Source organism: Aricia agestis, chromosome 12, assembly GCF_905147365.1.
Source record: "Aricia agestis chromosome 12, ilAriAges1.1, whole genome shotgun sequence".
Classification (NCBI taxonomy): Eukaryota; Metazoa; Arthropoda; class Insecta; order Lepidoptera; family Lycaenidae; genus Aricia; species Aricia agestis.
The window spans coordinates 8,712,555-8,725,601 of record NC_056417.1 but is presented as its reverse complement, the minus strand read 5'-3'; the positions used below and the strand labels follow the sequence as shown (position 1 = coordinate 8,725,601).

General features: G+C 36.2%; 2 protein-coding genes across 2 annotated transcripts in view; one reads left to right on the top strand and one right to left on the bottom strand.

Annotated features, from left to right (window-relative positions):
• Positions 1-960: 960 nt before the first annotated feature.
• Positions 961-10,068, bottom strand: LOC121732301 (ubiquitin carboxyl-terminal hydrolase 31). Its single transcript, XM_042122140.1, has 14 exons — positions 9,632-10,068; positions 9,366-9,557; positions 8,109-8,243; positions 7,785-7,919; positions 6,977-7,080; positions 6,375-6,495; positions 5,910-6,057; positions 5,356-5,508; positions 4,786-4,970; positions 4,057-4,163; positions 3,239-3,370; positions 2,630-2,725; positions 1,569-2,527; positions 961-1,176 (listed from the first exon to the last, which is right to left on the bottom strand). Exons 1-14 carry the CDS (start codon positions 9,965-9,967, stop codon positions 1,139-1,141), a joined length of 2,841 nt encoding a protein of 946 aa, XP_041978074.1. The 5' UTR covers positions 9,968-10,068; the 3' UTR covers positions 961-1,138.
• A 639-nt stretch (positions 10,069-10,707) lies between these two features.
• LOC121732300 (phospholipid-transporting ATPase ABCA3-like) overlaps positions 10,708-13,047 on the top strand; it is a 64,968-nt gene continuing 62,628 nt past the window's right edge. The window contains exons 1-3 of the mRNA XM_042122139.1: positions 10,708-10,875; positions 11,118-11,343; positions 11,423-11,682. Of these exons, the coding sequence (XP_041978073.1) occupies positions 11,132-11,343; positions 11,423-11,682 (472 nt within the window). The 5' untranslated portion in view covers positions 10,708-10,875; positions 11,118-11,131. The remainder of the gene's footprint in view (positions 10,876-11,117; positions 11,344-11,422; positions 11,683-13,047) is intronic.

Below are 13,047 nucleotides of genomic sequence, written 5' to 3'. Positions count from 1 at the left end.
AGTGTGGTCTTGTTGACTCAAATTCACTTTCAATCATACTAAGATCTATCTAGCATATAACAAAATCTTCGAGTATAGTACCTTATACTATCGACTACTGTATGAAGATGATTTCACTTATATCGAGTTAACATTTAACGGTGGTTTTTCTTTTTTTATATATATAAAAATGAACAAGTCAAGTCTGAAAAAGTTGTGGGAAGCTCTTAAGACTTTGAGATAGGTACAAACATGTTATAAGCCACATATATATCTGTGCCAGTCTGATATAAACATGAGTATGGTCGCCAAATAAGAAAAAACCGGTCATTGAACTGTAGCTGCATGTCTCTTTTTCACGGACGAAAATATTCGTATCACCTTTTCTCTCATACGTTATGTGAGAACAAAATTCGGTACACGCGTGAGCCGATGGCAACGAATTTCTCATCATCGGGCGACCGGACTTCTGACTGGTGCAGTAAGGTACTCAGCGCACTAGTAATTTGTAATTATTCATCGTGGTTTTTCGCATTTTTGCCTTAATACATCGTCTGCCACTTCCATAAAAATGTCGAGCGCTATTACAATATTCTTTTTTTGTCTGTCTGTCATAAAATTTCCTATTGATAAATTTATATTTTGCGCCATAAAATTAGTCGCCATTAGGTTATTAACGGATAAAAATACTACGAAAAGTGTTAAACTACCAATGCACCGAGAACCTTAATAATATGACAATTTGAAATAGGGCTTACAATATTTTAATATGAATGACGCGTTACACTAGCCTGGAACTACATAATTCATTTTGTCAGATCTGGTCAATAGTTAAAGGTAAATTCCTTACTAATAAAACACAATGAGTAATTGACAAACAATTAATAAGCTTAGTCATTGATAACTTTTTATAGAGGAAAAAGTATATTATTAACGTAAACGTCGGTAAAAGTAACTAGTAGTCCAAGTAATATTATGCAAGCTAATTCGGTATAATTAATTTGACATAATATTCTAACTTTATAACTTTGACTACTGACCAGATAGACTTGTTTACGTCAAAAGTCTATTTTATACATCAACTACAAGGGAACAGATCTAAAATTAAATGGAAAATAAATAGAGTGTACTTATGTACGAGCAGCGGCGGCACCTGCTCTCATGTGGATATTCGAGTCTTCCATATCGACTTCTCACCTGAAAATAATGTCAACATTATTTCATTATTGGTTGTATTAATACAACTATTATTGAAGTTCAAAGTCATAATCATTTAATCAAGTCAATTTATAAAAGGGGATGGCAATATTTTAAATTAAAATACATATAACTATAATCTCAATTTTCTATAACAGTAGAATGGCGATACCGTCATGTGATGTCCAAGTTCATCGCTAATGGCAGAAGCCAATCAATTGACGTGAAATTGCATTAGGCAAAATATTGTTATAGTTTCGGAACACACCATATATAGTTGGGGAGCGTAAGTCATAATTATAGTGGCCTTTCGGATACCCCACTGATGCAATATATAGCTCTAGCTAGCTGAGTCTCTATTCTCTATTTCCAACTTAATAAAAAAAACTTACCCGTCGAATGAGATTCGCCGGACATATGTCTGGGGACTATATACTTGGACTCCTGGAACATTGACAACATTAAATCCTCCGTCGTGGGATGGTATTCTACACCGTTGATGCTGGTAACTAGAGGAGAACTCTCGTAGCTTCTATCTGAGGGAGATTTACTGCCGCGCGCGGGGTAATCTACCGAACGTGGCCGCCGACTGTCTATCGGCGTCATTTTAGGGTTAACATGAACGTCCTTATGTATGTACGGCTCGATCGGCAAACTCGTTTCGTTCTCGTAATCGCTTAAATCCTCTATGACATCATTGACTTCCACTATCAACGGCCGCTGCAGCGTCGGCGATTGGATTATGGACGCGTTTTCGACGAGTTTAACCTGTTTCACGGGACTATTTTCAATGCTTTCCTTCTTTGGAGATACCGAGTTCGGCGTCTCGATTTCGACGCTCTCCGTCGATTTACAATCCTCTATAGTGTCCTCCTTGATCTCAGTAATCTCGGTCAGACTCTCCGCCTTGAGGTACTTGGGCATTCTTAGTGCCCAATGCCCGTTTTCGTCCGAAGAACACGAATGAGTGACTTGAGGTTTTTTCCGTCTGTAGAACAGCATGTAGGCGTAGTTATTAACTAGCTCACTGTTTATATTTTCATCGTCGACGGGAGTTACTCTGGAGTCGTCGAATTTATACCAGTGGTTATCGTAGGGGTTTTTACAAGCTGCCGTGTAGTGTCCCGTTTCCAAATCGTCGCCATGATGGTAGCATATCGCGTATAAATCGTAGATGTTCTCTTGCGGGTTGGTGATGGTTTTAGAATGTCTTCTGCGTGGTGATCGCGAGTGACTCGGTGATTCTACGTTGGGAGGCGACCGCTGTACTAAATGTGGTGTCATGTCGAAATCGTTGATCGGAAATTCTACCATGGTCGTTAGTTTTGTGCTCGTTCGACCTTTGGCTTGCCTAAAAAGAGTATACCACGTCACATTTTTGTTTGATGATAAACGTAAATAAATTACATGAGGCTAATGGACCTTTAAGACATTATTAGGTAGTAAAACTTACTGTCTAAATCTTTTGAGATGTATCACGAGTATATCCGGCAGCGACCATAAGCCAAGAGTTTTCACGACTGGCATGTACCTCTGACATTGGGGACATCTGCAATGATAAAAAGGAAAAAAAAATAACGTCAATGTATTTTATTAACTTTTAAATTTTACTGCCTATGCTCTTTTAGTGTTGTAGTTTAGTTGTAGTTTAGTTTTACATATTATATTGTGTGAATATTACCTGCAGTCTTCCATTTTTCTAACAAAAGGGATAGGGAATACATGATAAAATTGTAAGAGATCAATGTCCATCAAACATCTTTTGCAACTTGCCAGGCAAGTGTTAAACACAAACAAACTTACATCGTCTGTACACATTATACAGCGGTTTTTTTTAAGAAATCATTAGCCCGGACTTTTTAGTCAAGTCCATCAAAATATGTTTTCTTGTGATTCTGGTTTATAGACTAGCCCCGGGTCAATAAAAAATTGAAGCCCTCATAGCAGTTGAAATTATTAGAGATCCTAAATCAGTATTGTGTCGTGTGCCATTAATGGAACGCGTGCCAAGGTTTCCTATAGCCTAGTCTACTGTTTATAGACGAAACTGCACAGTACTAACCGCCAGGCGTCCTCCTGCGCGAGATGTTCGGCGCGCGTGTAGTGGGCGAGGCAGGCCCGCAGCGTAAGCGGCGCCGCCGCGCCCACCGCCGACACGTGCGTCTCGTACGCCTCGCCCGACGAACGGATTATACTGGACATGGAAATAGAACTTTAATAATTTAAAATATGTATGTAAAGGGGTGACAGACGTGCGAGTAAGTACGCGGACTTTTGGCTCGACGATCTTAATCGCCTGTGTGTCAGCAAAGAGCCGCAAGCCGCGGACCGCGAGCCGCGAGCCTGGGGGCATGGTAATCCAGTGTGAGCCATTCTCGTGTGTCACCGACGCGAGCCGAGTAAGTTCGCGAACTTAAAACCCGCGTGCTTTAAGTTCATACGTCTATCAGGCCTTTACCGGATTATACTAAAAACGAGAGTGCTTATGTTAATTATTGTTATAATATGGTTGACAATCCAGTGAAATTTTAAGCATTTAAAAACAGTTCTTTTGCAATAAAGTCGATAATCCTGTGTTTTTTTTATACACGTACTCCTTATTAATAAAAATATGACTGTATACAACGAGTTCAATATTTTGTCAGTGAAACACTTTTCTGCGATCAATCCACGGATTATAAGCAGATGTGGTGAACTGATGTTGGCGAAATGCCGTGAAATACTGAAAAAGTTGCTAGAAAAACTGATACAAAAGGTTAAAAAGAAAAAGTTCGTTCACTGTTAAACATTTTTACAAATGTTATAGTTTTTCTTTTTCATTTTATGCGTATACACAACAAAATCTGGTGCTAATAGTTCTAGAAATGTGGATTACTGTACCTATCCCTGTGGGCAGGGTCCCAGAGTAGTTCCAGCCGCAGGTGGGGGTACTTGTCATGCGCGCACAGAGCTTGTTCTACATCCAAAGAGAACAGTGGATGTGGGAGCTGAAAACAGTTGTTATTAGTTACATAATATCATTATTGAACTTTAGGTCGTAGAAAATATAATTTTGAATTCTGAGTTTTAAGTCGCCTGATAGACAGAACTTTCTTCATCGTTAAATGTGCTATCAAAAACGCCATAACCCACGAATTTAATGGTATCACCATTAAATTCGTGGATTAAGGCGTTTTTTAGTCATGCTGATGTAGTCAACACTATCTTATGTCCTTTCCCTTCTCTTCATACCAGTCCCAGTTCAGCCGTTTAAGAGTCCGGGTGCCATCGCAGTTTTCATACAAACGTTACACCAAGATAATTTCCCACACTTATAATAACTCAAATATTTACCATATTTGAGTTATTATTCAGCTTAAGTACAATATTTACATACTAAATTGTAATCGTTAAAATTTTTGGTATGTAAATATTTTGCAGTGAATCGTTGTATATAACTCAAATATGGTAAATATTCTCGTATGGGAAATGATCTTGGTATTACGTTTTTATGAGAATTGTGATGGCACCCGGACTCTTAAGCATGAAGAAGTAATAGATCGACACACACTTTCGCATTTTTAATATTTAAGTAAGGATAATGCCGATTCGCATCAAACTTTTTCTCACCTCTGGCTGCAAGTATGCGGGATCCCTAGGGCGGTGGGCCTCGGCGATGCGCGCGCGGAATATGTCGGAGCCCTGCGCGCTCTCCAGCACGCGCTCTGCCACGATCTGACACATCTCCTTTAGCATCAGCTTCTGGAGATCCTCGTAAGAGATCTCGCGTGGAACTTGCATGGCGTACGGTGACCCTGTACATTGATTTTTTTTTTATGAGTTAATTGTCGTGTCAAACTGCTGTCATATGTGATATGTCATGAAATAGCTTCCACAAGTCACGACTCACGATATAGGTATCATATGTCTGTCTGGATCACTATGACACGACATTTGACACGAAAGACCCTACCAGTGTCGTACAATAAATACATTTTGCCGCAACTAATAAATCGGATTAAATCGCTAATTTATAGTACTATCAATACATAACAGCACAACATTAAACTTTTATTAACTTAAAAATTTGAGCTTATACTTCGACCCATAGACTACCCCACTTTTTTACGCTACATACCGAACCGCGACTTGGCTTAAAGTTCTTGTTATCAGGCCATAAAATCTTATTAAAAAACATACCAAACCGCTCGCCGTCCAACAGGTTGACCCACAGCAGCAGCAGGTACGGCGCGTGTGGTGTAGCGGGCTGGATGAGCGGCGGCGCCTCGAGACAGTACAGCGCACCCGCGTCTATGCCCGCCGCCTCCCAGCCGCTGCGGGCCATGCACCACCCTGGAAAAAAAAAGTTATTTAAATTATTACCATAAAGTGTTACAAAGCTTTAAATGAACGTGCACGGGGCGCTGCTAGTAAAGGAGAACTGTCAAAAATGACGTTTTTGTGTGATGGCAGTTTATCCATCGGCTGTCGGTTTTCGCGCGAGCACAAAGCCTCGTTTGGACAATTCGCTTTGAGTTCGTGTGCCGTCCACACTATTGACGCTAAATTACACGTAATCTTACATTACACGTTACACTCATCTGGACCCGGCTTAACAATAGTGCATTTTTGTAGCTAGTGGCTATTTGTTGGTGTTTTTAATCTGTTTGCCGCTTACTGTCACTGAGCCGTCACTATATACCCCAATCGATATTTAAGGAGGTTTTAAAATCTTAATATTATATGGATTATACCTGTTTCATTAATTTCTGCGAGTATTATGTGTTCACGATCGATTCCCGTGTCTTTGTGTAGCTCGGTTCTGAGATCATCCATGGTTGAGTTCGGCTTCAACTCTACACCGATCCTAACCTGCCGCGGTTGCTGATTTACATACACAACCTGAAACAAATAAGATGGTAAATAATTGTATACTCTTAAAATTAAGTCACCAATTGAATTCACTGAGGAGGGGACTGATTCTGACCTAATACAAAACACGAATATATTGCTACTATATGTTGCCTTCTTTGGGTTCAATTTTCACGCAGCGACCCTACATTTTCCGTGATAAAACTGTTGTATACTATTTCCTGAGATTAAAAGTATTGTTATACCGAATTCTATCAAAATTAGTTCAACCTAACATAATTATGAAAAGGTAACAGGCAGACAGATTAACTTTCGCATCAAAATAAATATTGGTATTTTTCACTTACATTGACAGGTAGAGGTGAAGGCTGAGCGGTTGCCGGCCTTGTTGGAAGCTGTACACTTACACAGTGAAACGGATCAAAGGTGCAAGATGTACGCTCACATTTAGCACACGTCAGGGCTGACCTACAAACAAATTATTTTATTATTTTATTTATTATTATTACTTTATATTCAATGCAATAATAAAAATACATCAGAATGTTAAAAAACCAATAGTAATAATATAACTAACACCTGTACTGTGTACATTAAATGATTATAATTAGCACAGGTTTAATAAATGAAAGAATTACTAAAGTAACTACTAGAATATATCTTTAAGGGCTGGCCGTCAACTTTTTCTAGCAACAAAATTGTTTTATTAGTTTAAAGCTCTCTGAACATCAAGAAGCAAAACACATTAATTTTATTAGTTCTAGGTATCATAATGTTAATTGACATGTAGATAAAACATAAACAATAACACATTGTTTCAAAGATTTAGGTCAACAAATTAATATTATATTTTTATTATCAATTTGAAATGCATGTGTAACATAATTTGCATAAAAATGGTCATTACTCAACAATTAGTAATGCTTCTGAGTAAGCAATGTTGTAATACCTGTACTGAGCTTGAAACACAGCCTGGACAAAGGAACTGTTACGACGCGCGTGATTCGCAAGAGTTTCAGCCGCTACCACCTCATCCGATTTGCCAACGGTGTTCTGAAATATAGAACAAGATTTTTAATACTTTATTTGCTCTTGAAAAGTCTAGATTTCATATACAACTTATTCTACAATTGATGTAATATGCAAATCTAAAGGCTCTCAATACTTACACTCACACTAAAGATTAGATTTATGTTTGTTATTTCTTCTTAGTTTAATTTTATCTCTATTACTGTAGAATATTGTAGATTTTGTCTATAGGAGTTAACGCTTCAACCACACTAAACCACAGTTAAGAGGATATACCAAGGACTAGAGAAATCGAAAATAGGTATTTTAAAATGTATTGCTGTCTCACCAATTTCAAATCTCCCACCGCGGAGCGCGATAGTGACAACACGACAAAAGTTCTAATAAAAGAACAGAAAATCATTGATTCGTTGTCTGCTGATTTCTTCTCCAAAACTTAACCGATTTAAGTACTTTTTTCATTAAGAATTAAAGTAAGGATTGTGCTGTGTTCCTATGTTTTAATTTTTTGTTCATTCTAGCGAGTATTGTTTTCTGGGTGTTTGAACACAGAGGAAAATCTGGCCATAGATATTCAGGAAAAAAATCATAACTCTACCGGCATTATCCAGGGAGGAAACAGGGGACAACGTTTGTATGGAAAAACGGCGGTGTGGGCTCCTCTTAAGATACTATCTACAATAATATGTAATATTACAATAATATGTAATATCTTAATTTCAACATACCTTGATAGTTTTATATTTCTTCTTGGTTGCTGTATTTAAGTCTTCATGTACTTTATCGAGAAGCCAAAATAAGAACTCCTGAGCATCATGTTGACTGTTACCTCTATACTGAGAACCATGTCTTTCAACTGCTGCCTAAAATTGGGAGTATTTGCACATGAGCAACAAAGATTATCTATAAATCTAAAAATGTATAGTAGAATCACCACATTCAGATCAAAAATATACATACAGAAAAAAAACTTGTATTGATCTACATTTTTGGAAAAGCAACTTACAAAAATTTGTTAAATATAATCCATTTCCAGGTCCATTAATACAAACCTTAAATGCTATACTCATATCTGAGATGTAGCGACATGACCATAAAGCCTTTAAAATTGTTGCCAATTGTTCCGTCACTTCCCCTCGTGTTCCATACTTTTTTGAATTAATCTTATTCCTTTTTTGCAAATCCACCTAAAACAATATATATATTTTTTTATTTACATACATTTAATTACAATGAAAAAATTGAGACTATATTATTACTTCTTTGAGAAGTACATACACAAAATAGTACAATTCAAAATACTAATATGGATGTGTACATACCATAACATTTTTAGTAAGATACAAAAAGAGTAAAAACTTTGTATAAATAGCCTTTATACAATAGCAACAAGCTGCAAGTCACCAAATTAAAAAAAAAAACAATGGCCATGAAATTGATTGATTAGGCCTTCATACAGTTTATCTATAGGAAGTCTGTATGACTTGGCTAATTTGTAAAATTATCTTTTTTAAAACTCCCATTCATAACTTGAAGCATTGAAATTTTAACATTTTAAATTAAATTGTAACTTCTGTTGATTGTAAGTACAAGACAGTCAGTAGATACTTTCAATCAACAGAAGTTACAATTTAATTTAAAATGTTAAAACACGGCATCATTCACACACCATTATGAAAACTATTTTAATCTCTGGTGGACATAATTATTATTACTTTGGATTTAATTGTAATAAACATGTTATGTGCCTGTTTTACTTTTTAAATAGTGTAAGTGAATGGGGAATGCAAGATTACTGTGAAATATATGCAAATATGCATACGCCTCCAACTGCTAAAATATTCACACGCCTCAGTAAAAACATTAAATTAAGGTATTTATTTTCTTAAAGGAACAGGCAAATTTGAAATGGTGGAAATGGAAGAGTCAAACTCTGCAACTTGAGTTTGACTTTAAGATCTTTCTGGTAGGGCATGAGTGAGCAATGCGCAGTGTATGTAAAAATAACTATAGTAATTAGTAGATTGTGATCAGTCATTAATACATTATTGGTAGAAACTGTACACAATATGTCAATTACACCCTCCAGTTTTGCCAAGTAATATGGAACTGTTAAAACGATTACATTAATTGTGAGCGGGCAACCCTAGACGCGTCGGCTCACACGTATCCCTACGGTGTTCTGGGATTGGAATTGTAACAAAATGGCGATACAACACCTTTAGTTTTCAAAAGCGAGTATTTTGTGTTTGTGTTAATAAATCTTGCTACATAACGGATATTCGGCTTTTTATTGACTCATTATTTACCTTATAATGGTCTAGGACAAAGTATTCAGCAATAACATCTGTGTGAGAAAGGCACTGTAAAACTGCATTCATGTAACAAGTGTTGCCATGGTTTTTGATCCCTGTTGCGGCGGGAGTGGTGCCAGGAGGCCAGGGCGGTTCCCCGCTGCATGGTACACGATCGCTGTGCAGCACAACTGGGCCAGTCTTCACCTGTAAACATACTCTTATATAATTCCAGTACTTGTCTCATAAGTATGTGCACTTGAACAGAGTAATATACTTACACTAGAAACGTTTACAGTGCTCATGTGCTGAGCGATTTTATTCAGGAACAGTTTCCACGATGGCCTTCGAAACAATTTTCTCTCCAAGCCACCTTCATCTTTTTGCGTTGTACCAGTGATGGAACTTGCACTTCCCGATTTTTCACCCTCATTGGTTTTAGTTTTGCTCGAACTGGGCCTGCTCGAGCCGAATGGATTACGAGGTAAAGTAAATGTTCTTTTTAATCGAGATCCCTCATTCTGTTTTGGTGCTACATTTGTATCCACCACTTCATTTATAAGTTCACTCTCAGAACATGATTTTAATACAGAAGATAAGTTATTTGTAGACATCATAAAACCATAGCGTGATCACAGTTTCCACCAAAATAATTAATTCTCGAATTTACAAAAAACCAATTAGAAAACATTGATATGCTATTGACAGCTGCAGCGCCATTAAAATCCATAGAGATTTTATTTTTTTAATTTGTTTATTTCGTCCCGGTCGGGACATAAAATCCATAGAGATGAAATCTTTTTTCATAGACTACAGTACAGATAACATGAAAATTTTAATTAAAAAAATAAAGTGTCTACTGTCTGGTCGTCCTAGAATAATTTATGTTATTCATCCGTTTAGCACCGCTAAACGGATGAATAACATAAATTTATCCGCTTACCGGACGACAATGACGACGAACAGCCGAAGAAAAATCGAACTAAGGCATCCATTACACGCTCATGCAAGCGACAGCCGAGTGCCGACAGTCAATTCCGTGATCCGTCAATCATGAATTATATATTTGACTGATGGTAACCAAAATGGTGACTTATGTATTGACGAAGGGTATTAGACGGTCACTCAATTCTCTTCTGTTTTATCATTTATTTCAGTCGAAGCCAAAATAATATTATATAATTTATAATTTAAAATATATACTGGCCACTGGTTAAATAGCCGAAGTGCCATAATAATAAAAAAAGACAGCTGTTGTCAGCAGTCATCACTGTCATTTTGACAATCAGCATACTGTTTGTCAAAGTCATATGTGGAAAAACCTGTAATTTTTTATTACCATTTATTTTGCGAGGGAGGGAGATTATTATTCGTATTATGCGCTCGTTTGTTATTTCGTAGCGCTGAATATTTACTACTATTATGGTATTTTATTTATAAACCCCGAAAACTGTATATTTGTTCCGTTTTATGGTATAATACACAAAAAATATTTTATTGCTCTGAGTGTGTGTGCAATGATTAGGTGAGTTATTTTTGTATTTTAATTTGCGAATATTTGCAAGAGCTCCAAAATAACTGAGTTGTAAATGAATAAAATATTTTAAAATAATTTCTTGATGTTTATACACTAAAGATATGCTAGTTTTTTTAGTCGTGCATATTTGTATGTATCCACTTCAGGCAATTTACATATTATCTGCAAAGAGCTAAGTATAGTTAAAAAAATCTGCGTAAACATATTTATAATAATATGTAATATTTTAGCGGCTCCAGAAAAAATGTCTTCATTTGAGAAATTAAAACTTCTCATTTGGAAGAACTTTCTACTACAAACAAGACACAAATGGCAGACTGCTTTTGAAATCGCATCGCCGGTAGTATTTTCGCTGTTTTTGATTCTGATAAGATGTCTCGTCGATCCACAATCCAATCCGGATGTGTCCTATCCAGCATTCCCACCAACATACTTCAATATAAGTGGAAGAGAGTTGTAAGTAAACCTTTATTTACTGTCCTATTTTTTTAACATCTGAGTGAATTCCACAAAATATTTTCGTTTATTATTGTAGTGGAAATTTAACATCTGCAAAAAGAGAAGGAACCTTAGCTTTCTCTCCTGAGAATGCACTCACTAGGAAGGTGACTGAAGATGCAATGGCAACAGTGGCTCTGGACAACCTCAATGGATTTATAGCTTTGCTCTTTGATACCCGAATGCTTCCTCAACCAAAGGGATATAAAAATTCAAGTGAAATGGAAAAAGCCCTCACTCAACCGAATGCCATGAATCGTATTTTGGTTGGCATTGAATTTGATGACAAAATGGCAAGTGAGTATATTTGAATTCATTCATATTTTTATAATATTAGGGAGAAAAAAGGCACCATATAATCATCGCGCCGGCGACACATTAAAAAATTATGCTTAGTCATGACTATAAAAATATATAGCTTCTATGACAACAGCATTAATACAGTCATCTTTATAAATTTAAAGTCAAGAAAAAACTGTTTTGTTAGTATAGGTAAAATTTAAGAATATTCATGTGTTCATTGTTAGGAATTTTTAATTAATGCTAGTAATTATAAGTATTTAGCATTTATCTTTGCTCTATCACTGTTTTTGTTTACGTGAAAATAGCAAAGTAATGTATAAAAAAAATTGATATTCATTGACAATAGATTTTTTTTTAATTTATTGTATTGTAAATTTAATTTATGATCTATTGGTAATTTAATAAGCACTTTTTTATTCAATCTTTGTGAGTCCATATAACTCATATCATGACACGACATTGTGGTAATAAGCAGAAATATTACATGAACTCACTTCAATTAAAATCAATTGTGATTTTAAAGAATGTAGACCAAACATTACTGTAGAGTGGATAAAAATTCATATCCTCTTTCCAAAATCTAAAAATATGGACTCTCAAATTAAAAAAAAATATCCACAGCCGAATATATAACCTCCTCATTTTTTGGAAGTCGGTTAAAAACTCCCTAATTTTTCTATTTATTCTTACAAATCTCTCCTTGATAACTTCTAATTCTCTGATATAAACAAAAAAAAATATTCTCATCTAAGGCTTTCCTTCTTTATCGTAATCATCTAACATATCAAAACTGGATGTTTCGAACTAATATAACTACGTACGCGCTAAAAGTAACAGGGAATCCCGCAATAAAATGTTGCTTCCAAATGTAGTCTATAGTTTGAATCCTTGTTGGTGATTTAGTACGATATCTATGCATATAAAAAAAAAACCACAGCCGAATATATAACCTCCTCGTTTTTTGGAAGTCGGTTAAAAAAAGGCGCAATGTTTCCGAAACAATTAAACAATGGAAACAATTATGTTGTGTGTACAAACTTTCATCCTTGGTAAATCGTAATAGAGAAGAAAGTTTTGTATGTACCATCAAGGAAATTAATATAATACTCCCCACACCGATTTCGGTGACGGTGGCCAGTTTCATTGAAACCAGGAAAGGTACGCAGGAGTAATTTTATAGTGCTCAAGTATGTGTGCAGTACACAAGAGCACTCTCTATTCCTTCACTCTCATAACCCAGGACGGTTGGACATTTGGTCGGCGTATGTCAATTCAATGTTGGCTGTGATCGGTCGGATGGGTTTGACTTGACGCGACCAAATTACTTAGGTCCGCCATCTGCCTAGGAATCAACTTCTC

Bases quoted from the DNA above. Each gene is read 5' to 3' on its own strand.
- LOC121732301 (XM_042122140.1), bottom strand. From the start codon at position 9,967: ATGATGTCTACAAATAACTTATCTTCTGTATTAAAATCATGTTCTGAG. The intron at 6,496-6,976 runs GTATTACAACAT...ATTTGTTTGTAG, and splicing joins GTGTTTCAAGCTCAGTACAG to GTCAGCCCTGACGTGTGCTA. The intron at 4,164-4,785 runs GTGAGAAAAAGT...AACTGTTTTCAG, and splicing joins CCGCATACTTGCAGCCAGAG to CTCCCACATCCACTGTTCTC.